The sequence below is a fragment of the Dasypus novemcinctus genome, chromosome 26, assembly GCF_030445035.2.
Source record: "Dasypus novemcinctus isolate mDasNov1 chromosome 26, mDasNov1.1.hap2, whole genome shotgun sequence".
Taxonomy (NCBI): Eukaryota; Metazoa; Chordata; class Mammalia; order Cingulata; family Dasypodidae; genus Dasypus; species Dasypus novemcinctus.
In genome coordinates, this window is record NC_080698.1 from 49,487,037 (window position 1) to 49,509,284 (window position 22,248).

At 44.1% G+C, this 22,248-nt stretch overlaps 2 protein-coding genes across 11 annotated transcripts in view; both read left to right on the plus strand.

Moving 5' to 3' along the window:
* Positions 1-4,949, plus strand: part of HRH1 (histamine receptor H1) — a 98,782-nt gene extending 93,833 nt beyond the window's left edge. For 2 of the 3 annotated variants that reach the window (XM_004466354.4, XM_058288958.2), the window contains one exon: positions 1,926-4,949. In XM_004466354.4, the coding sequence (XP_004466411.1) occupies positions 1,961-3,421 (1,461 nt within the window). In that variant the 5' untranslated portion in view covers positions 1,926-1,960 and the 3' untranslated portion in view covers positions 3,422-4,949. The remainder of the gene's footprint in view (positions 1-1,925) is intronic. The other variant, XM_071212226.1, reaches the window with a different exon arrangement.
* Positions 4,950-10,665: 5,716 nt separating this feature from the next.
* Positions 10,666-22,248, plus strand: part of ATG7 (autophagy related 7) — a 319,354-nt gene continuing 307,771 nt past the window's right edge. For 6 of the 8 annotated variants that reach the window (XM_004466355.5, XM_023591107.3, XM_058288959.2 and 3 more), the window contains exon 1: positions 10,666-10,715. The gene's annotated coding sequence lies outside the window, so the exon portion shown is untranslated. The remainder of the gene's footprint in view (positions 10,716-22,248) is intronic. The other 2 variants (XM_058288960.2, XM_004466356.5) reach the window with 1 other exon arrangement.

A 22,248-nucleotide genomic window follows, 5' to 3' on the forward strand; every position in this document is an offset into this window, starting at 1 on the left:
TACTAGCTTAAGAAGGCTTGTCACATGTAACTTTGTAGTTTATGTTACCAAAAAAATCAGTTTTTTCAAATATAAGTAAAATAATAAACATGCCGTTTCAAGTAACATAACCCCTTTCCATTGCTTTAGGAAGATATGCTAGGCTTATTTCATGCTTTGTGTACCTCTGGTACATCATCACCCCCCCCCCTTTTTTTTTTTTTTTTTAAAGATTTATTTATTTATTTAATTCCCCCCTCCCCTGGTTGTCTGTTCTTGGTGTCTATTTTGCTGCGTCTTGTTTCTTTGTCCGCTTCTGTTGTCGTCAGCGGCATGGGAAGTGTGGGCGGTGCCATTCCTGGGCAGGCTGCTCTTTCTTTTCACGCTGGGCGGCTTTCCTCACGGGCGCACTACTTGCGCGTGGGGCTCCCCCACGCGGGGGACTCCATTGTGTGGCAGGGCACTCCTTGCGCGCATCAGCACTGCGCATGGCCAGCTCCACACGGGTCAAGGAGGCCCGGGGTTTGAACCGCGGACCTCCCATATGGTAGACGGACGCCCTAACCACTGGGCCAAAGTCCGTTTCCCAACCCACCCCCCTTTTTTTTTGAGGTACCAGGACAGCGGATTGAACCCAGGACCGTATATGTGGGAAGCTGGTGCTCAACCACTGAGCCACATCACCTCCCCATGGTACATCCCCTTTTAACCTCCCCCATATCAGTTAGGGATGCTTTTAGCTTCAAGTAAAACTCCCCTAAAGTCACTTAAGCAGCAAAGACATTTAATTATTTCCCACAATTACAATATTGGAGGAAGAAGCTTCTGGGGTTGGGTTATCATCTTGGTGTTAGCAAGGTTCTGGGTTGGTGTCTCGTGGTTTTCTTAGCATTTCCCTGATCCCACAAGAGGACTGTCTTGACCTCAAGCCTCATCTCCTCACTTCCTGGCAGGAAGAAGGGCAAGAGGAAAATATACTTTTTCCCAATTTGGTTCATTTATCAGAGAAGAAAGAACCTGCCTAGAACCCCATCTCCACCATCAGACTTCCCCATATAATTCATTGGCCACTGTTTGTGTCTCGTGCACTCATAGGCAGGTGTTGAGGGTTGACTCATGTCCCCCACAAAAGGTACGTTTGGGTCCCAACCCCTGGTGCTTTGGGTATGGACCCATTGTAAATAGGATCTCTTGCTGATGTTATTTCAGTCAAGGTGTGGCCCAACTTGAGTCCTGCATCAGCATTTAGACAAGGGAGAGAAGCCACAGGGAGCAGCCAGAAGAAGCTGGAAGTGATGGGAACCTGGAAGTCAAAAGACCCCAGAAGGGAAAGGAGAAGGTGCTATCACATGGGTTGCCAAGTGATGGAAAAGCCAAGAAACCCCAAAGATTGCCAGCCAGCGAGAAGACAACTCACCCCAGGAGGAAGCAAGCCTTCTAGCCTCTGAAATCATGAGCCAATAAATTTCTGCATTTAAACCAACTCATTGCATGGTATTTGTTTTAGCAGCCAGGAAACTAAAATAGCCGTCACTGGCAAAGAGGACCTAGATTGCCATAATCAAGCTTAGACCAATCATGATGCATCCCACCTTCCCAGAATATGTGCAAAATCAGACTTATACAAACTCTTTATTTTTGCCCAACTCCTTTGCTAGAATGTAAGTTCCATGAGGGCAGAGATTTTTGTCTGTTTTGTTTTGCTGCTATATCACCAACCCCTAGGACAAGGCGACAAATTCATTAAATAGTGATTGAATGAATGAATGAATGGTTGGCTGGCTGGATGGATGGGGAAGAAGGAGGAAGGGGACATGGCTGTTGGGTAGGTAACCAGCAGTGTCTGCCCCTCCAGCGTACAACCCTAGTTTGAGAAACATGATGCTATGGAGGGACTCTGCTGACCACCAAATCACTGACCAGAATCCTTGTATCTTTTCCCCCAGGGAGTGAGCCATAGCTGGAGGCTGTTCTTGTGCTGATGACTCTTGTGAATTCCTCTTCTGTCTTAGAAGACAAGATGTGTGAGGAGAACAAGACCGCCATTGCCAGCCCCCAGCTGATTCCGGTGGTGGTGATCCTGAGCTCCATCTCCTTGGTCACTGTGGCGCTCAACCTGTTGGTCCTGTATGCTGTGCGGAGTGAGAGAAAGCTGCACACCGTGGGGAACCTGTACATCGTCAGCCTCTCGGTGGCAGACCTGATCGTGGGGGGCATCGTCATGCCCATAAACATCCTCTATCTCTGCATGTCCAGCTGGTCCCTGGACCGACCTCTCTGCCTCTTTTGGCTTTCCATGGACTACGTGGCCAGCACTGCGTCCATTTTCAGCGTCTTCATCTTGTGCATTGATCGCTACCGCTCTGTCCAGCAGCCCCTCAAGTACCTGAGGTATCGTACCAAGACCCGAGCCTCGGCCACCATCCTGGGGGCCTGGTTTCTCGCCTTCCTGTGGGTGATTCCCATTTTAAGCTGGAAGCACTTCACGAATTCCTCAGAAACCAAAAGGGCCAAGTGCGAGACAGACTTCTACGATGTCACCTGGTTCAAGGTCATGACCGCCATCATCAACTTTTACCTGCCCACCTTTCTCATGCTGTGGTTCTATGCCAAGATCTACAAGGCCGTGCAGCAGCACTGCCAGCACCGGGAGAACCGGGAGCTCGTCAATGGATCCTTCCCTTCCTTCTCAGAAATTAAGCTGAGGCCAGAGAATCCCAAGGTGGGTACCAAGAAACCAGGCAAGGAATCTCCCTGGGAAGTTCTGAAAAGGAAGCCGAAAGATGCTGGGGGTGGACCTGTCTTGAAGCCACCATCTCCAGACCCAGAGATGAAATCTCCTGTTGTCTTCAGCCAACGGGAAGATGGAGAAGTGGCCAAACATCATTGCTTCCCACTTAGCAGTGAACAGACGGAGACTGTGGCAGAGGGGAGTAGCGGGGGTTATGAAGCTCTCAACCAGAGCCAGCTTGAGACAGATGAGCAGAGCCTGAACATTCACGGGGCTGGTGAGATGTCAGAGGACCAGGTAGGAGGTGATAGCCAGTCCTGCTCCCGGACAGACTCAGACACCCCCACAGAGCCATCATCGGAGAAAGGCAAATCGAGAAATGAGTCTAACACAGGCCTGGATTATATCAAGTTGACCTGGAAGAGGCTTCGCTCACATTCAAGACAGTACGTGTCTGGGATGCACTTGAACCGTGAACGGAAGGCTGCCAAACAATTGGGTTTTATCATGGCCGCTTTCATCCTTTGCTGGATTCCTTACTTCATCTTCTTCATGGTCATTGCCTTTTGCAAGAGCTGCTGCAACCAGCATGTGCACATGTTCACCATCTGGCTGGGGTACATCAATTCCACACTGAACCCCCTCATCTACCCCTTGTGCAATGAGAACTTCAAGAAGACCTTCAAAAAACTTCTGCATATCCACTCCTAGGGGGATGCTTAGGAAGTCCAATGTTGCCAGGCTCCTGGGCTTTCTGGAGTCAAAAGAATAGTCTTAGTGGCTGGGCTGTTTGGAAAGTTCTTATGTAACATCGGAAGAACAGCAGATGGCGGTGGTCAGCAGAGAGATTGTACTCTGAGTAGAAAGCAGAGTATTTCCAAGAGACTCAGACCTGGATAGAGCTCTCCTGCTCCTCAGGATATTTAGGAACCTTAAACTCCTATTGTAATTCAAGCTTTCGGACTTGAATTAATCGGCAATAGAAAGGACATGTGGGTAGAGTTTCACCGGAGAATTAGACTGAATTCTCCAGCCTTCCTGGAATGCAGCTGGGGTGCTGAGCAGAGAGACCTTACATTGCAGATACATGCTGTCCTCTTTAAGGGGTCACATTAAAAGGTGTGACAGCTGTTCCACTGTGGCAGCCACTTCTCAGAACACTTCTTCTCTGAACCTCTTTCACAACTTTCTCCAAGACCAGCTCTGAACAATCCCTACCCCCATCCCCAGAAATTCTGCCTTATTATTTCTCCCTCACACATGTCTTAGACTTGGTAAATGAGGCAGCTTGAACAGCCATCATTTTCAACCCCAAATTCTTCTTGGCTATTAAAAAGTAATGCTAAAAAATTTTTTTAATTAAAAAAATAAAATCAAAAGTAATGCTAAAATCTGCTCTCAAAAGGAAGAGAAAAGAAATGCTTTTGAGTGGTTGGCACATTAAAAACAAAAAAAGGAAATAGGGAAAAGTAAACCATATTGCCTGAGGTTTATGTTACTTGAGCCTTGCATTTGAGGGTGTTGTTACTCGCTTCTGTTTGCCAAGGAGTAAATTGAGGTGCAGTGAGGTTAAATAAGTTGCTGAGATCAATAGCTAATGGTGGGAGAGAGCTGGAAGGAAAACCCTGTCTGGTTCCAGCTCATTGTAACACATTTTCTCCAAAAGGCAAAGAATTGTCCTAGTAAGTACGTGCATGAAATTTTTCTGAGTGTGATTGCAGGTCTCAGAAAACTGTTGGGAAAAGAAAAGGCTGTCATGGTATAAGTCTGCAGCCACAAAAGGTGACTCCTTTGAAGGAACAGTGTGCATTTTTATCTGTGAGTTCTATTATATTCTTTAAAAAAAGTTATGTTCTTTTATAGTCATGCTTTTTAAGTAACAGCTCGCAAAGGACTGAGAATAGACGGTTTTTGCTTGGTGTTTTTGTTACACTCTGTGATTTATATTTTAAAAGTTGATGCTAAGCCATGACGTGTGTAGCAAATGGGAGTGGCTGTAAAAGGGGGTGTTTTGTGTCTTGTGTTCATATTTGCATGACCTAAGAAGAGATATTTTTACCCACCTAAAATATGATGTTTGAAGCTACAGTGTTATGTGGTTTATTTATTTCTACCTTTCTGAGCCTCTTTGACTGAGAATATATATTCACATATATCCTGTTGAGTATTTAGGATCACGTTTGTAAATGTCTTTGGAAAGGATATATATATATATATATAAAGCCTCATTGTCAATCTGCTTTGTGTCACCCAAAGTTCTTCTGCCTCAAAACTGGGGGAGTTTAGGAGACTTTTATCCTGATCTAGGTCCTGCAGCTGGTCTATTATAGGACAGAAACAACTTCCCAGAAGACCTGTGAGTAGGTTGCTTCCCAGGATCCCTCCAGACCAAAGAATACTTAGAAAGACCCCTCCACCAGACAGCCATGTTTATGGTGATGAACAATCGAAGGAAGTGGTAGAGAAGTGACTTCAGGGTCAGAAAGGCCTGGATTTGAATCTGACAAGAACAAGAAATGGTTAATAAATATAAATTGTCAGCATCAAAAGAATAGGGTCTGGGAAGAGGACTTGGCCCAATGGATAGGGCGTCCGCCTACCATTTGCTGTTCAAACCCCGGGCCTCCTTGACCCGTGTGGAGCTGGCCCATGCTCAGTGCTGATGCGCGCAAGGAGTGCTGTGCCACGCAGGGGTGTCCCCGCGTAGGGGAGCCCCACGCGCAAGGAGTGCGCCCCGTAAGGAGAGCCGCCCAGAGCGAAACAAAGTGCAGCCTGCCCAAGAATGGCACTGCACACATGGAGAGCTGACACAACAAGATGATGAAACAAAAAGAAACACAGATTCCTGGTGCTGCTGATAAGGATAGAAGCAGTCACAGAAGAACACACAGCGAATGGACACAGAGAGCAGACACCTGGGGGGGGGCACGGGGAAGGGGAAAAAAATGAATAAATAAATCTTAAAAAAAAAAGAACAGAGTCTGGGAGCAGATGTGGCTCAAGCAGTTGAGCACCCGCCTCCCATGTGAGCGGTCTCAAGTTTGGATCCTGGTGCCTCCTGGAAAAAAACAAAAAGCAAACAACAAGCAGAACAAATGAGAAAACCAACTCAGGAAAGCCAAGGTGGCTCAGTGGTTGAGCAGGTGCACATGAGACAGAGATGGGGAGTAGAAGGGGGAGGGGAGGGAGAGGTGGAGCGGGGGAATGAGAGAGTGAGAGAGGGGGAGAGGGAGATTGACAGAGGGAGAGAGAGAAGAATGGGGTCCATGCATTATTTTATATAGTGTTTATGGTGCCTGCCTTATTGTCTGTTACACTGCAGGGACACAGAGTTTTCTTTATTATCCCCCCCTCCTTTTGCGGCTTTTTGCGTGCTGTCTCCTCTCTGTGTCCATTTGCTGTGCGTTCTTCTGTGTCTGTATTTTATTTTTATTTATTTCCCCTCTCCCCTTTGTGGCTTGCTTGCTGTCTGTTCTCTGTGTCTGTTTGCTGCAAGCTCTTCTGCGTTTTTGCTGGTCTCCCTTTTTATTGCATCACCTTGCTGAGTTGGCTCCCTGCGGCACTTGCGGGCCAGGCGGCACTCCACAGCACCTGGGCTGGTGGCGCTCCACAGCATGCGGGCGAGCCTTCCTTCACAAGGAGACCCCAGGACACGAACCCAGGGACCCCCATATGGTACACGGGAGCCCAACTAATTGAACCACATCCACTTCCCGAGACACACATATTTTTAAATCATTCTGACAGTACACCATATGCCAGGCTTGGTACTTTGCCCACATTCTTGAGTTTAACTTGCATAATAACTTTAGGAGGAGAATTTCCTCCTAAGTTTTCCTCCTTCTTCCTGCCTATAAATAGGCAAACGTGAGCAGAAAGTTTAGGAATTTCTCCAAGAGGTAGTTCTGGAATATGCTTCCTTCCCACAGTATCAACCGCCTCTTTCTACTCCTGTCTGTATGGTAGAATTAATTCTCGAATTTATGAAAGTCAGTGGACCATGGTACAGAGATAGCTCAGCCCCAGCACACAGAAAAGAACCCATGACTGATAGCTTGCGCAAAATCCAGGTGAAGCCACACTTTCAGCCTTCTAATTGCTAAAACAAACACTTTCTTGGGAAGGCTGTCACAGAGACCTTGATAATGCAACCAAAACCTTGCAGCTCAGAAGCCCTTCAGGTTTCTTATTATAGGTTTAAGACTGATGAGCTTAAGCCCAGTCCTATAAGACCAACTTGCCAAATTGGCCAAGTATACCAATGTACCAGAAAGGGGATTCTTTGAACTATTTACAAGGTTTACAACAATTCATATTGAGTAGGATTTTTAAAAAAGCCATTTTCTACAGAATTTTCTAAGGAAAGTTCAGTTTGTCTTGGCTCCCTAGTTTGAGGCTACTGTGAGAGGGAGGAGCAGAAATGGAAAAAGTAAAGAGGAGAGAGGGGGAAACTGAAGGGACAGAGAGAAGTGAAACAGAGGTGAGAGACCGAGTGACATAGAGGGGCAGAATGGGGCAGAAGTAAAAGGAGACTGGGGGCGATAGAGGGGGAGAAAGAGGGTCAGAAGAGGGAAAAGATGGGGGGGGGGTGGATGGGCAGAGAGAGGAGGATACTGAAGATCAAAGAGGGGAAGAGATTAAGGGGCAGATAGGGAGAGACTAAGACAGAGGGAGTGAGATGTTGAGAGGGAGGAAGAGGGAGATGGGTTTAAAGTAGGACACTAAGGGATGCAAGGGGAGACAGGAAAGGAAAAGAGTGGGGGGCAGAAAGAGAATAGACTGAACAGCATCATATTAATACACTCAAGAATGGAATGAATATATTCTTCATGAATCTACTCATAAGTTAAATATATGTGAAGGAAGAATAAGCCATCCTTTGTTCCTGATAAATAGAAAATTCTTTATAGTGCTTCTCTGAAGACAAAATGAAAATCAATCGAAATGGAAATGACCATGAACCTTATACACAGGTGATTTTAGCATTCGGGAAAATCTACCAGCCATTTGAGGAATTGGTTGTTTGGGTACTTGACTTTCAGATCCTCACTGGTCTCCCTTTTGAAGATGGGCACTGCATGGACCTCCAGGAGGTAGATTTAATAGACTTCACAAAGGGTGGAAAAGATGCTGGGGCTCTCCTGGCTGCTAGGCATGCTAAGTGTTGTGAAGAAACAATGCTGTTAAAATCTAGTTTGTCAACATCTGTCATTCCACAGTCTCTCAGGCTCTCAAAACCTAGGTTGGCTTGACATCGGATTCCCACTCTGGAGAGTGTGTGCTCTCCTTCACTGAGCTGCAAGACAAACGGTGAAAGCATATTGGCCTGAATTGCTGTAATCTGAATAAGTGTCATGGGACCTCATTGCCCTGCTGTGTCTGAGAATATTCTCTGTCTTTTCTGTGGCTCCTGGCCCTGCAGCTTTCTTGATACCTCATGGCCATGGTGCCACAATGGTCTGCCTACCAACAGCCTCCTGTCTTGGGCAGCAGTGGCAGATCTTCTGCTCTGAGCCCCACCCTAACTTCCTGCTAACCAGGAAGCCAAATTCGTGACCCGAGCGACTGTAGATTCTGGTCCTCACATCTATTTTTGATGCCCAGACCTCAGCCGTTACTTTAACAAACACTTTTTGAGCACTTCTTGGGCCAGCCTTCTTGCTGGGCACTGGGGGACAAAGTGGAGGAAGACAGAGATGGTTCCAATGCTATGGAGCTGCCTCAGGGTTGCAAATAACAGAAGCTGACTTTGTGAATGGTTACTCATATATGTTATGGACTCCATAAAGCTCTGCATGACCGAGCTTTAGGAAAGGCTTGGGCCAAGTCAGTCATAGGAAACTCAGTAGTAAGAATTTGAGTACATTCCGTCTGGAATACTGCTAGTGGCCCATAAGAACTATTCCTATTCTCTGTGACCATTAGTTCAAAAGTCCAAAACTCCGAGTAAAGAATTGCCATGTCTCCACCTCTGCTCTAATCAACTGTGTGTGTGTTTGTGTGGGGGGAGCACGTGAGAAGAAGGAATCATTGTAAGTGGGAAGAAACCACAAAAGGTGAGGTGATAATGCAAAGATCTTGAAATTCAACAGAGAAGAAGCTTATAAAGAACTAACTTCAACCAAGGCTCATATAGGCTTAAGAGAGTTAAGCACTCTTGGAACCTAGAGTTTGGTGGGTTCAGGCAAGCCTTCACAGAGGACATGACTTCCCAACTGGGTATTTAGAAAATCAAGATGATTACGTCCAATACATACAATAAAATGCACCATTTTAAAGGTAGAGTTTGACAAATTTTGATGAATGTGTACACCCACATCGCCTGCACCCCAATCAAGATATATAGAACCCAGGAAGCGGACTTGGCCCAGTGGTTAGGGTGTCCGTCTACCACATGGAAGGTCCACGGTTCAAACCCCGGGCCTCCTTGACCCGTGTGGAGCTGGCCCATGCACAGTGCTGATGCGCACAAGGAGTGCCCTGCCACATAGGGGTGTCCCCCGCGTAGGGGAGCCCCATGCGCAAGGAGTGCGCCCTGTAAGGAGAGCCGCCCAGCGCGAAAGAAAGTGCAACCTGCCCAGGAATGGTGCTGCACACACAGCTGACAGAACAAGATGACACAACAAAAAGAAACATAGATTCCTGTGCCGCTGACACCACCAGAAGCAGACAAAGAAGATGCAGCAAATAGACACAGAGAACAGACAACCCGGGGGGGGGGGGGGGGAGGGAGAGGAATAAATAGATAAATAAATCTTAAAAAAAAAAAAAGATATAAAGAACATCTCCATCACCCCAGAAAATTCCTCATGCCCATTTGCAGACAATCCCTGCCTGCTTTGCCCCTGGTGACCACTTGCTCCAATTTCTACCAATATAGATCAGTTTTGCTGATTCTAGAATCTCACATAAGTGGAATCATATGACTTGTCTGTGAGATTTACCTGCATTTCAACTGGGATTTGAAGTCTGAGAAAGGGTTGCACAAACAGAGAAAGTGTGAAGGCAAATGCAAGGAGAGTGGGCTTAGGAAGCCAGAATTAGTTTAGTAACTCAAGCATTCAGTCTGAGGGTTCAGTAGCAGGATTGGAGCCTGATATAGTGGAAAGAGTTTACCTGAGTCCTCTGCTCCTGGAAAACAGCAATGGTTAAGAACCTCCCCTGTCCACCACCCTTTTGTGTTCTGGGAAGAGGCTTGATGCAAAGGAACACTCTTCCCCGTATGACTTAGATAAGACTCACAGGTGTCCCTCTTGTTTACCTCTGACAAATCCAGACATAGGCCCTCCAAGTTCCCATTCTTTGCCTTATAAATGATTAGCTGACCTGCCCGGCCCTAGTGATCAATGGGAACAAAATGCTTGTTACTCAAACTTTGGTTAAGCTTCTTTTCCTTCCCAGGCCCTTGAATTTTGATTCACTCACCCTCAGCCTGAGCCAGCATGCATTCCCTCTTGAGAATTTACTGGCCTCAAGGTAAAACAGTCTCTGATCTAGTATTGGCTCAATCCACCCTTTCTTCCTACACCCCCATACCTACTTTAGCCTATTTCTAGCTTTGTTTACTCCTCCCTATAAAACAAAAACCCTTGAGATGCGTATAATCTTATGATCACAACATTCTCTCTATTGCAATAGTCCCCCTATTCCTACTGAAGTACCCGCCCCCACTCCTTCCCTTGAATAAAGTCTCTTACTAAATTCAGATTCCTCCCCCCCCCCCCCCTTTGATTAAGCAGGTTTCCATTAGAATCCTGGCCCATGTTGTAACTCTTTGGCTTTCAGCAAACCACCTTTTCCAACCTTTGTTCTCTCACACGTCGCTCTGTCTGCCCAATTTAAAGTTCCTTTCCCCTCAGCGAGGTACTAGAGATTCATTTCTAGCAGGATTGCCCGCTCTATGCACATGCGCACTGCCTTCACGGGGCGGGCTGGGGCGGATCCATATTGCGTCATCGGAACGCGCGCTTGGCACGACGCTGCGGTTGCCGGAAGTTGAGCGGCGGTGAGTGAGCCGAGGTTGCTGAGGGAGAGGTGGGGGTCCTGCGGGGTTGGTTTTGGAGACCTGGAAAGAAGAGGGGAGCTCGGGTGTGAGGGCGAGGGCGGGAACCTGGGGGCTCCTTCCGCTCCCAAGAATTTACTCCGACTGCCTCCCTCTTTCTCCAGCCACGTCCCCTTAGGCTCTTTCAGCCAGGAGGGTTTTCCCTGGGAAATTCCTGCTAAATTTTTAAGTCATTCCTCCCTGTCCTGTGACAGGGAGTGCTCAGAATCTCTGGTTTTGGAACACAGAAAATAGGACAGCTCGGTTCTTGTTCTGCCTTAGCCCGAAATTATTTTGTGACTGGCACGTCCCGCCTTCTGAGCCTCTTGTTCCTTATCCGTAAAGTGAGGATGCTGATATATCATTTGTTAAGTGAGGAGGTTAAATTAAGTGAACTCTACGGGCCTTTTCTGACCTAAGATTCTGCAATTACTTGTTTTAGTTCAGAGTCTACAAACTGAGATGTTTAACAGGAACCAGTCAGGAAAGGTAAATGTAGGTGTAAGAAAATTTCTTTGGCAGAAATATAAGCAAACTTAAACTGTGCTGCTGAAGCCGGGCATATTTGTGACTGTCACTTTGGGACTACTGGGTCACAGGTTCCCTTTCCCATTGAATATTTGAATTTCTTCTATGACATCCCTGCCCACTAGTTAAATTTCTTTAGAAAGCTCACTGCTTTTGGTTCTCCTGTTTCTTCTTCCTTAAAAGTTGTATGTTGAGCAGATTGTTGTTACCAGATAATCTCAACTCATCCCTCATCAGCCTCTTGGCCCTTTCACTTAATTGCCCTTTTTTATTGAATTGTCCTGCACATGTCTTCCTCTTCCCGCCTTCTCTTCTCTGGGCAAAGCACATTTGATTTATTTACCATAGTAAGCTCCACAAGGACAGAATCTTGCCTTGTTTTAGTTATTGCTATATATATCACCAGCATCTAGAACAATGCCTAGTGTATTAGAGATGCTCAGTAAGTAGTTGAGTGAATAAATAATACAGATATTTGAGTGCTGACCAAGAAATCTCTGAGGCGGTGACACTTGAACTAATACCTGATTGATGAAAAGGCCAGATTTATGTAGGCTTATCTTGCTTCACTGTTCCCACCACAAACATCCCCCCGGCCCCAACTCTGTGTTCCAGTCTTGCTAAAGTATGGCAGGTTGTCTCATAGCCTACTGCTTCTGCTTTCTTCCCCTCCATTTTTCTTGACCGACTCCTCCCTGCCCCTCCCTGCCCCTTCATGATTTTGAAACCCTTTAAGAAGCTGAGTACTGGGCTCTCTCTTTTTCGGCCACAAGATCCCTTTTTTGTTCCCAGCCAGTTTCTCCTAATAGTAAATAAATATGAGCACATATTGAACTTCTGCCTGGCACTGAACCTCAGTCTGAGAGTATAAAAATGAGTAAGATATGCATCTCTGTCCTCAGGGAGTTTACTTTTTAAAAATTTATTTATTTTTAAGTCAAAGAGATAACAAATATAGTATGAAACAATTGCAGAGCTTGCTAGAAGAGGATTGAGAAGTGTTCTTAAGTCAGTTGTGACAGCAGAGAATGCTTCTGTGAGGTCCTAAAAGATGAATAGCAATTAGCCAGTTGAGGAGATGTGGAATGATTGTAGACACTGGGAGTGGCATGAGCTGTAGGTGAAAGTACATGGCCTGAAAGTAGAGTCCTAGGGTAAGAGATGACTGGAAAGATAAATGGGAGTCAGATCAGGAAGAGCCTTGTGAGCAATAGCATTTAGTGGTTAAGAGCACAGACTTTGGAATATAAGATAGCTTCACCACTGAACTAGTTTTGAGACCTTGGAAAAGTCACTTCCTTTTTCCTTCATCTATAAAAAGGGAAAATGTAAAACCTACTTCCCAGGGTTGCTGTGAGAATTGAATGAGATGATATATGTTACTCACTAGGCACTGGTAAATAGTAAACACTCAATAAATAGTAGCAGTTAGAATGATGTGCTGAGAACTTCGGACTTTATTTTTAAAGCTTTATTGGTGAGAAGGGATACTGAAGAATTTTGAACAGAGGTATAATAGGTTCTAATCTGTGTTTTAAAATACCCAGGCAGCAGTATGGTGATGGCCTTGGACAGGGCAAGACACAGGGTGACTGGTCAGGGCATTGCTGGGACATTCCAGATGATAGGACGAAGGCCTGAACAAAGACAGTGGTGGTAGTGATGGAGACGGTGGGTGAATTTGAGAGATAAGGGAGGTGGAATTTGCTGGACTTGGTGACTAATTGGATGACACAGAGAGAAGAGGGAGACAAGAATCAGGGTATTGGGAAAAGATGAATTCACTATATGTGGAAATTATTAAAATTCTTTGTTTAGTGGTCCCTGATTGGTTATCAGGAACCATTGATAACCAGATAAAATTACCTCTGCAGTTTCATTTAGAGGCCTATTTGGCCTCTGTCCTCCATTTTTACCCATGGAAATGAAGTTCACTGATGCTTTCATCCTCTTTTCTCTTTCTCTTTATTGCCTTCTTCCCACCTTTCTCCAGTGTAATTAAGACCTGCTTGTGTAAACAAGGTACAATACATAGGCCCTACTGGATGCCTCCTGGTCTGTTCTGTAGGTCTCCATCCAGCCCCAGACTGATCACCTTTGGGATCTCCTCACACTTTCTTCATCCTTGTTCCTACCCTTTGAACTTGTTCCGTTTATCAGTCTCTCGTTGAATGTGTGGTATAGAAAAGGAAGTCCTTTCCCTTGGGGAGTCTGACTATGCAGAGCAAGACTGCCCCTTTGCAGGAACCTAAGGCCCCACCTACTACGTTAGCAGACACATGGTGCCCTCAGCAGGTATCCTGCCACCCAGCAGGCCAGTGGAGCCCTTGGCACACTCAGCCATCCCCGCATGTGCCTGGACATCTCTCTCGCCCATTCCCCTCTCTGACCTCCATATTTTCATCCCTCTTCTCAGACTCTTGCCTTGCCTTTCTCTTCGCTAAAGTGGACCCATCAACTAAGATCCCTTAGTTTCTTCTTCTATCATTTACAAACTTATCTCCAATTGACCCTATCATATTGCATTTTATTCTAATTCCTTGAGAGAAATGATGTTTGTCTTACTCAAAGCTTATTCCTTTACTGGTCTTTAGATCCATCTCCTCCTTTTCCTCAGGGACCTGAGTCGTATGAACCTGTTTCACCAACCTCTCCCATTTAGATATCCTTGATTTCTTCTTCTTTTGTAAAAAATGAAAACACCATCTCATTAGCCTCTGCTATATCCCATCAATCCTCTTTTTACCAACCACCTTTCTTGGAAGACTTCTCTGAAATTGCCACCTCTACTTCCCAAAGTTAACATTCACTGAAATCTTGCTTCTGCCCCACAACTCCAACAAAACTTGTTCTCCCCAAAGTCATCACACCTCTACATTGCCAGAATTTGGGAACATGTCTGACATTGCTGACATTCCATAGTTTGTGGATAACCACTCCTGCTCTGTATTACCTCTGATCCTTTCCCTTTGATTTCCATTGTGGGCTTTTCCCCCTTCTTTTGTCCCTGTTTTAATTCCCGAGGCTCCTTAAGCAAATACCATACAATGGATTGGTTTAAACAATGGGAATTTATTAGCTCACGGTTGTGAGGCTAAAACCTGAGAAAAATGTGCAAATCAAGTTGTCATCAAGGTGATGCTTTCTTCCCAAAGATTGGCATTCTTGGGCTGGCTGCTGGTGATTCTTGGTCCTTAGTTTTGCACATGGCAGGGCACATGGTCACATCTCCTGGTCTCTCCATTCTTTCCTGAGTTCCATGGATGTTCTCTGACTTTTTCTTCTTTGCCCAAATTTCATTTCCACTTATAAATAACACCAATAATAGGATTAAGGCGCATCCTGAATGGTGTGAGCTGCACCTTAACTGAAGTAACCTCATTCAAAAGTCCTACTTAACAATGGGTTCACACCTACAAGAATGGATTAAGAATATGCTTTTTTGGGGTACATACAGCTTCAAATCATCACAGTTCCTTAAATGCCAGCCTGCTCCCAGGTTCTGCCTACTACTCGTTCTTCTTTTCCTCCGTGCCTCCCACACTCATTGTGTGTCTCAGACCCCTTTACTCTGTGTCTTGAGTTGGCACTCTTTCTCCTGAGTGTTAGCACTCACACAACGTATCCAACACTACGCTCATCACTTCCCTCCAAACCTGCAGTTCTTTCTCCATTCTGAAATCCTGCCCATTCTTCTCCATGTGGTCACCCACACCAGAACCCTGGGGGTCACCTTGGACTCTCCCTTCATTCCACCTCTCCCTCCCAGCCCAGGCAGTCACCAAAGTTTTATAGAGTCTACTTCCTTCATATCTCTTGACACATTTCCTCCCCCACTGTCTTGGTTCAGGCCCTTTTTCACATCCTACCTGAATTCCTGCATAGCCTTCCAGCCGGTAGCCTGCCTCCAGCAGGCTGACCCGCACTGGTGTGTCCTCCATACATGTTGGGGTACCCTTTCTAAAATACAGATCTTTCCTGAATTACAGATCCGTGGATTACCATATAAGGACTACTTTTATGACATGGTTTCCAGATACCCTGTCACTTGTTCCTTGCCTTCTTGCCAGATAGAATTCATTCACATTTTCTCAAACATACATGCCATACCATTCATTCATTCATAGGTTCATGCAGTCATCAGCAAGTATTTATTGGGTGCCTTTCAGGTGCTAGGACTGAGTCAGTTGCTGGGAAAACGATGAATGAAGGGAAATGAAAGCTGACACAGACCCTTTCTCAAGGAGCTTTTATTCTACTAGGGTAAACTGACATTCATAAATATATATATAAAATAAGTACAGTATGTGCTCTGAAGTTTAGGTACGTGGTGCTTTTTGAGTGTCTAATACAGGAGAATTGACCTATTTAGGAGGTAAGGGTGTCAGGGAAGTTTTCCCCATGGAAGCAATTATTGAGTTGAGATTTGAAGGGAAAAAAGGGAATTAGCTAAGTGGTAGTTTAGTTTGCCAGGGCTGCTCTAACAAAGTACCTCAGACTAGTTGGATTAAACAATGGAGATTTATTGTCGCACGGTTTTGGAGTCTAAAAGTCCAAAACCAGATTGTGGGCAGGGCCTTCTTTTTAAAAGGGAGAATCCATTCTATACCTCTCCTCTGGCTTCTGGTGGGTGGCCAGCAATTCATGGCGTTCCTTGGCTTGTGACATCATAACTCAATCTCTGCCTCCCTCACACGTCTCCTCACCATCTGTCTCCTTTCTCTCCGTGACCAGATTTCTCCTAGTTACCAGGACACCAGTCATTGGATTAAGGTCCACCTTAGTTCAGTTCGGCCTCATCTTAACTAATAACATCTTCAAAGATCCTCTTTACAAATAAGTTTGCATTCACAGGACTGGGGGTGAGGACTTGAACATATCTTTTGGGGTGGCACGATTCAATCCATAGCAGTGAACAAAAACATTTTAAAGTTGTGCAGGTGCCCAATAGTGAAGAGAACCAGGAAATGTTTCTGAAATTGAAAATGTGAAACTGAGACAGCTTCCTCCTTTTGCCTGGAGTGTCCCCACTCCCTACTCTTGCCTTCCTTATCCAGTGGTACTTGCTTTGGGGACTGGGAGGTGGGAAAGTAAGGAGAGGTGCTGCCATCTATCTCTTCTCTCCCATCCACCAAGGGGCATTTGGAAGCATGTGGAGCTGTTTTATTTTTCTTTGTTTTGTGACAATGACCAGAGGGCCTACTGCATTTATTAAGAGGGAATCAGAGATGCTAAACATTCTGCAGTATGCAGGGACAGCCCCAAACAAAAAAAGAACTGTCCCTTCCAACGTGCCATTAGGGCCCCTGTTGAGAATCTAATGGTTGTTCTTTCTTAAAACCTTGGCTCATGTGTTTCTTTGGGGAACATTCCTGCCTCTCCAGTCTGGTTTAGGTGTCCTTCCTCCCTCTTCCCATAACACCTTAAACAAGCAATTACCACAGTGTACTGTAATTGTTTTACCCCAAATTGCTTTACTGTAATTCCTTGTCTGTCTCACCCTCAAAATTGTTAATTCCTCAAAAATAAGGACCATAGCTTTCTTGTCATTGAATCCTGAAATATGATATAGAGACAAATCCATAAAAGTATTTATTGAGGGAATAACTAAATGGAAACCCTTATGTCTTTATTTCGTTTGGAAGATGCTTTTTTGATAATATTAGCTCCACTTTTTGAGTGCCTACTGTCTGCCAGATACATGCATATTCTAATTGAATCTTTACAAGAATCCTGCAGGTAGAATCCTGTCTTAGAGATGAAGAAACAGGCTCAGAGACATTTAGTGACATGCCCAAGGGTGTGTGGCTAGAAGGTAGCAGAAATGGGGTTTGAACTTGGATCTCTCTGGCTCGTGAACCTCTGCTCTTCCCAGGCTATCATATTATCTCCAGTGTATCAAACTACATTGTTGTCCAGTTGTTTTCTTGGACCTAGATTTAAGGTCCTATATTTATATCTGTGACATTTCTAATCTTTCTAAATCAGCCTGTCTTTCCAAGTGGGCAGAATCTTTTTCATTCTGATTTTTGATTATCCATTGCCTTGACTATTCCTCCTTTGTGTCATCTAAAGAGTTGATAAGCAAACCTTCTATATCATTAGCCATGTCACTGGTAAAATGTGCTAATAAGAATACCTTACTGAGTATATTTATTTGTGTGTGTTCTCCCTGCTGTAAGCCCCTTATACAGGACTCATCATGCATGGAATACTTAGTAAATGTTGATGAATATTCATTTATGGATAAATGAATGAATTAGATAAAAAGAAACTGGACAGCATCAAAGACTGAGCCGAAGACTTTCCACTGTTAGCTCCTGTCTTAACATCAGTGTATTCCTTAACCAACACCCTCTGAATAAGATTATTTTGCTAGTTCCTAATCCCTCTGTTCATGTCAGTGTCTGATTCCTATATGTTCATTTTGTCTACTAGCATATCTGGAGCAGCCTGTCAGACACCCTGCTGAGGCTCTAGGTAGCCTCCGTCCTATGGTGTGATTCTTCCCTGATCAAGGCACAAATATAGTTACTCTGTCATGCCTTGTTCTCAGAGGAACTGTGCTGGCCTCTTGTGATTACTCCAGGCTGCTGCATACAGTTGGGCAGATTGTACACTGCACAAAAGACCCACATCTAAGGGAGTTCCATCTCAGTCAGAGGTATCATGGGTGTGTTTTTGTAATGTCAGTTTTCTGGCAGACAAGGGTGAAATGTCTTAACCCAATCAGTATATTATGACAGTTTTCTATGAAAAGGAAGTAAAATGTCATAAAGAAGGAATGCTGTTTTCTAATTGTACAAAAGTTTCACGTGGGCTAGAATGGCCCATCTGATATTTTTTCCTGGGAGCAAAAATCTCTATCCAGTAGGTTACAGAATCCACCCTTATTCTTATATTTGAAAATCACAAATTTTCTGAAATCAAGTGTTTACTGGCCTTAATTTTTCAGCACCTCTCCCATTTTCCAGGATTCCTTACAGATCACCGGGGATGAAAACCACATAGAGACACTGTCATTCAGAAGCAGCCCTTCATAACTCAGCCAGCTTTCAGGAACTCTCCCAGATTTTTCACTGTTGTTGGCCTCAGGGTTCCATAGGATCTGGGTGAATCCAGGTGGGGGTCCTTCATGTAGAATGACAGCATTGATCGGTAGAGGTAACTAAAAGGGCTCTAAAGTAGGCATAATACTCCTCAGCCCATCTTCCTCTTTCCCAGACACTTCCCAATTTTCACTGCCACTCCCACATAGGTTTGCCAACCCCCAACAGTGCTGGTATCTGGTGTGTCCATTCTTAAAAACTGAGGCTGAAGGTGACCCAATTACATGCAAAGGTCAAGGCTATCATAGCAGAAGGGAAAAGGAAAACCCAAAAGGAAACAACTCCTGGAAGTAACAAATCACAGTGAAGGTTACAGTTTGAAGACTCTGGGCAAGGCTGCCTGTTTTCTCTTTGTCCTAGAAAGCAAATAATGTCTATTCCATAAGGGTAGATGTGGCTCTGATGGGGCGAGGGAGACAACTCCCCGAAAATGACAATAGTCCTGACTACATATGACAAGCTGTTACTATAGAAGTCACCTGACAGTGCTGTCACAAAAAAAAAAAAGCCATTTGGGGTGACCTGGTGTCTTGTAGAGATGCCAGATTGGCTCAGGGAATCTAGTCTCTAATGCAGTCTTTAAAAAGAAGCAAGGCTTCTGTACCCAGCTGGTTGCCCTGTAGGAGACCTGAGATTTCACCTTCTGGTACAGCCTAATCTTTCTTCTAACTTTAGAACTTCTCTTTTCTCCTGGAAGGGAAGGCTTTTTAAACCTCCCTTTTTAGTAGCCCCACAGATTGTTTTCAAAACTTATGAAGTTGCAGAAGCATCCTTAATCTATAGAACATGCATGGCTCTGCATTCTAAAGCAGCTCTCTCCCCACTCCTGGCCATCTCCACTCCTTTTTACACACCAGCAGCTAAGAACATATTCTCTTTGCCGGCAGGTCTTGGTCATGTGGTGTGGTGCTTATTTTAATGACTGCCAGAGCTCACAGCCTCACAACTGGGAAAATGAGAATAGAAGCCTGTTCTGTGTGCTCCATTTTGGCCCAGAGAAGGCACTTCATGGCCAAATTGCAGTTATTCTGGCACTTCTGCTAAGAGAAATTGTACACAGAGTGCTCCTAATTGCTTAGACTTATTCCTCTGGACTTCCCTTTGATGACCGATAGCAGGAGATTGCCCATTTCATTTTAATTAAATCTCTGCTACAATTGCAGTGCTCCTTTGAGGGAGGTGGGACTTAAATGAGGCATGTTTTAGGCAGCAAATGTTTTTCCAGGGAGCATGGAAAAAGGAACCCACATTAGTGAGGCATTGCTGGCTAAGAAGGGTGAGTGACAAGAACAACTAATACCATCTAACATTTATTGACTGCCTGATGGATGCCAGGTGCAGTAACAAGTACATCACACACATTCTCATTTACCCCTCTCAGCAACCATCTGGGTTAGGTATGACCTTATTTTATAGATGAGGAAACTGAAAGGCAGAAGGACGAAGTAATTTGCTCAAGGATACCCAGCTACTAAGAGGTGGGGCCAGAATTCATGTTCAGGTTTCTTTGACTGAAAGGCCAGACGGCTGCTACCCTGCCTCTGCTTTTCGCCTCCTTTATCTCTGGACCACTAAAAACTCCCCTGCCAGTGAAGAGGTGAACATATTGGAAGCCTTGTGCATTGCTGATGGCATGTAAAGTGGTGCTACCACTCTGGAATACGGTTTGATGATTCTTCAGAAAGTTAAAACATGAAATTCCAATATGACCTGGCAACCCATTTCTAGTTATATACCCAAGAGAATTGAAAGCAGGAACTCTTAACATCTGTACACCAATGTTCATAGCAGCATTATTCACAGTAGCCAAATGGTGGAAACAACTGAGTGAATGGATAAGCAAAATGTGATCTGTCTGTACAGTGGAATACTATTCACCTGTCAAAAGGAATGACATTCTGATCTTTGCTACAACATCAATGAACCTTGAAGACATCATGTTGAGTGAAATAAGTCAGACACAAAGGGACAGATATTGTATGTTTCTACTTGATGTATAAAATATCTGAAACAAACAAATTCATAGAGACAGAAAGTAGAGGTTACCAGGAGCTGGGGCGAAAGGCACTTATTGCTTAATGGCCCAGAGATTTATTTTGGGATTAAAAAATTTTTTTTTATAATGGATGGTAGTGATAGTTGTACAACATTGTAAATGTAATTAAAGCCACTCAATTGTATACTTAAAAAGTGGTTAAGATAGGAAATTTTATGATATATATATATATTACTACACATAAAACCAAACCAAAATTCAATTCTCCCACTCTCCCAGAGTAAACAAAACACCAGTGCACTTAGAGAAAAATTTTAGTGAGAGAATTTTTAGTGTCATCAGTCTGATCTGTTTTTCTGTTCTCCCCCCAAGGCCTAATTTCCCTGAAGACATATATTTTTCCTCTATGATTATTTATTTTCTACCAATTTTATTTCTTCCTTCCCAGAAATCCTACACTGGCTTAATATTTGCTATGTCCAATCCCATTAGATCCCTGTGGTGGGAGAATGTTTGGGGAGTCTTACTCCAGGAAGTACTTCTGCACCAATTAATTTCATAAGCAGCAACGCCAAAATGCTTTAATCTTCAGCATCTTTAATAACAAAATGCCAGAAAAATTTATGGAAATGAATTTCATTTAGGCTTATTACTTAAAGCAATGGATTTCTTTCACTGATGCTGGATTTAAATAGGTCATCTGTTAACTGTTGAATGACTACGTGAAGGTGATTTGTAGGATTGGTATAGCTTGAATGTAGACTCTTCCCTTTTACTTTTTAATTCAAGTATATCATCTATATAGTCATGTGTACTAATCTTGACTATATAGCTCAGTGGATTTTTACATGTGTATACACTGTTGCCACTGCCCAGCTCAAGATATAGAGTAGTTGCCCTCTCCAGGGGACTTTCTTATGCCCCTGCCCAGTCAGTAGCCCCACCCTACCCTATAATTGCTATTCCAGCATCTATCATGTTGATTGGTTTTGCCTGTTGAACATATCTGTGTGTGTGTGTGTGTGTGTAGGTGCTAAAATTATTCTTTACACAATTTTGGACCAGCTTCAAACTTACAGAAACATTCCAAGAATAAGACAGAGACTGTCCATATGTGCAAAGGTTAAGGATATTATAACAGAGACTTCACCTAGAGATTCCATTCAGATTTCATCCCAATAACATCCTTCATAACAGAGCATCAACTCAGCATCACATGTTGTACCTACCTGTTGTGTCTTTCTATCTGGAAAAGCTCCTTAGTCTTCCCTTGACTTTCAAGACCTTGACACTTGAAGATTATAAGCCAGTCACAGTCATTTTGTAGAATGTTTTTCAGTTTGTGTTTGCCTGATATTTCCTTCTGGTTAGGTTCAGGTTATGTATTTTTAGCCAGAGTGCCACAGATCCTATGTCCTTTTCCTTATATTCTGTCAGTAGTATGCGATGTCTGTCTATCCTGTTACTGCTCGTGTTAACTTCGATCACTTGATTAATATGCTGAATGCTAGGTTTCATCACTGTAGAACAGAGATTCTTAACCAGGGGTCTGTGAGCTTGAATTGAAATTCAAAAAAACATTGTGGGGTTGTGTTGGTGCAGGTGTGGTATATTTATTAGATAATATACAGTATAATATGGACTTAGTAAGGGGTCTGTGGTTTTCACCTGACTGGCAAAGTGATCCATGGAACAAAAAAGGTTAAGAACCCCTGCTGTAGAGTCACTTTTTCCCCTTTGTAATTAATAACTTTTTTGTGGAGAGAGATTTTGAGACTGAACCTAGGCTTTTTAATTTATATAACAATAGGAGCACTTTCAGAAACAAAGGTAGATTTATTCTTTATTACTTACATATGTGCTG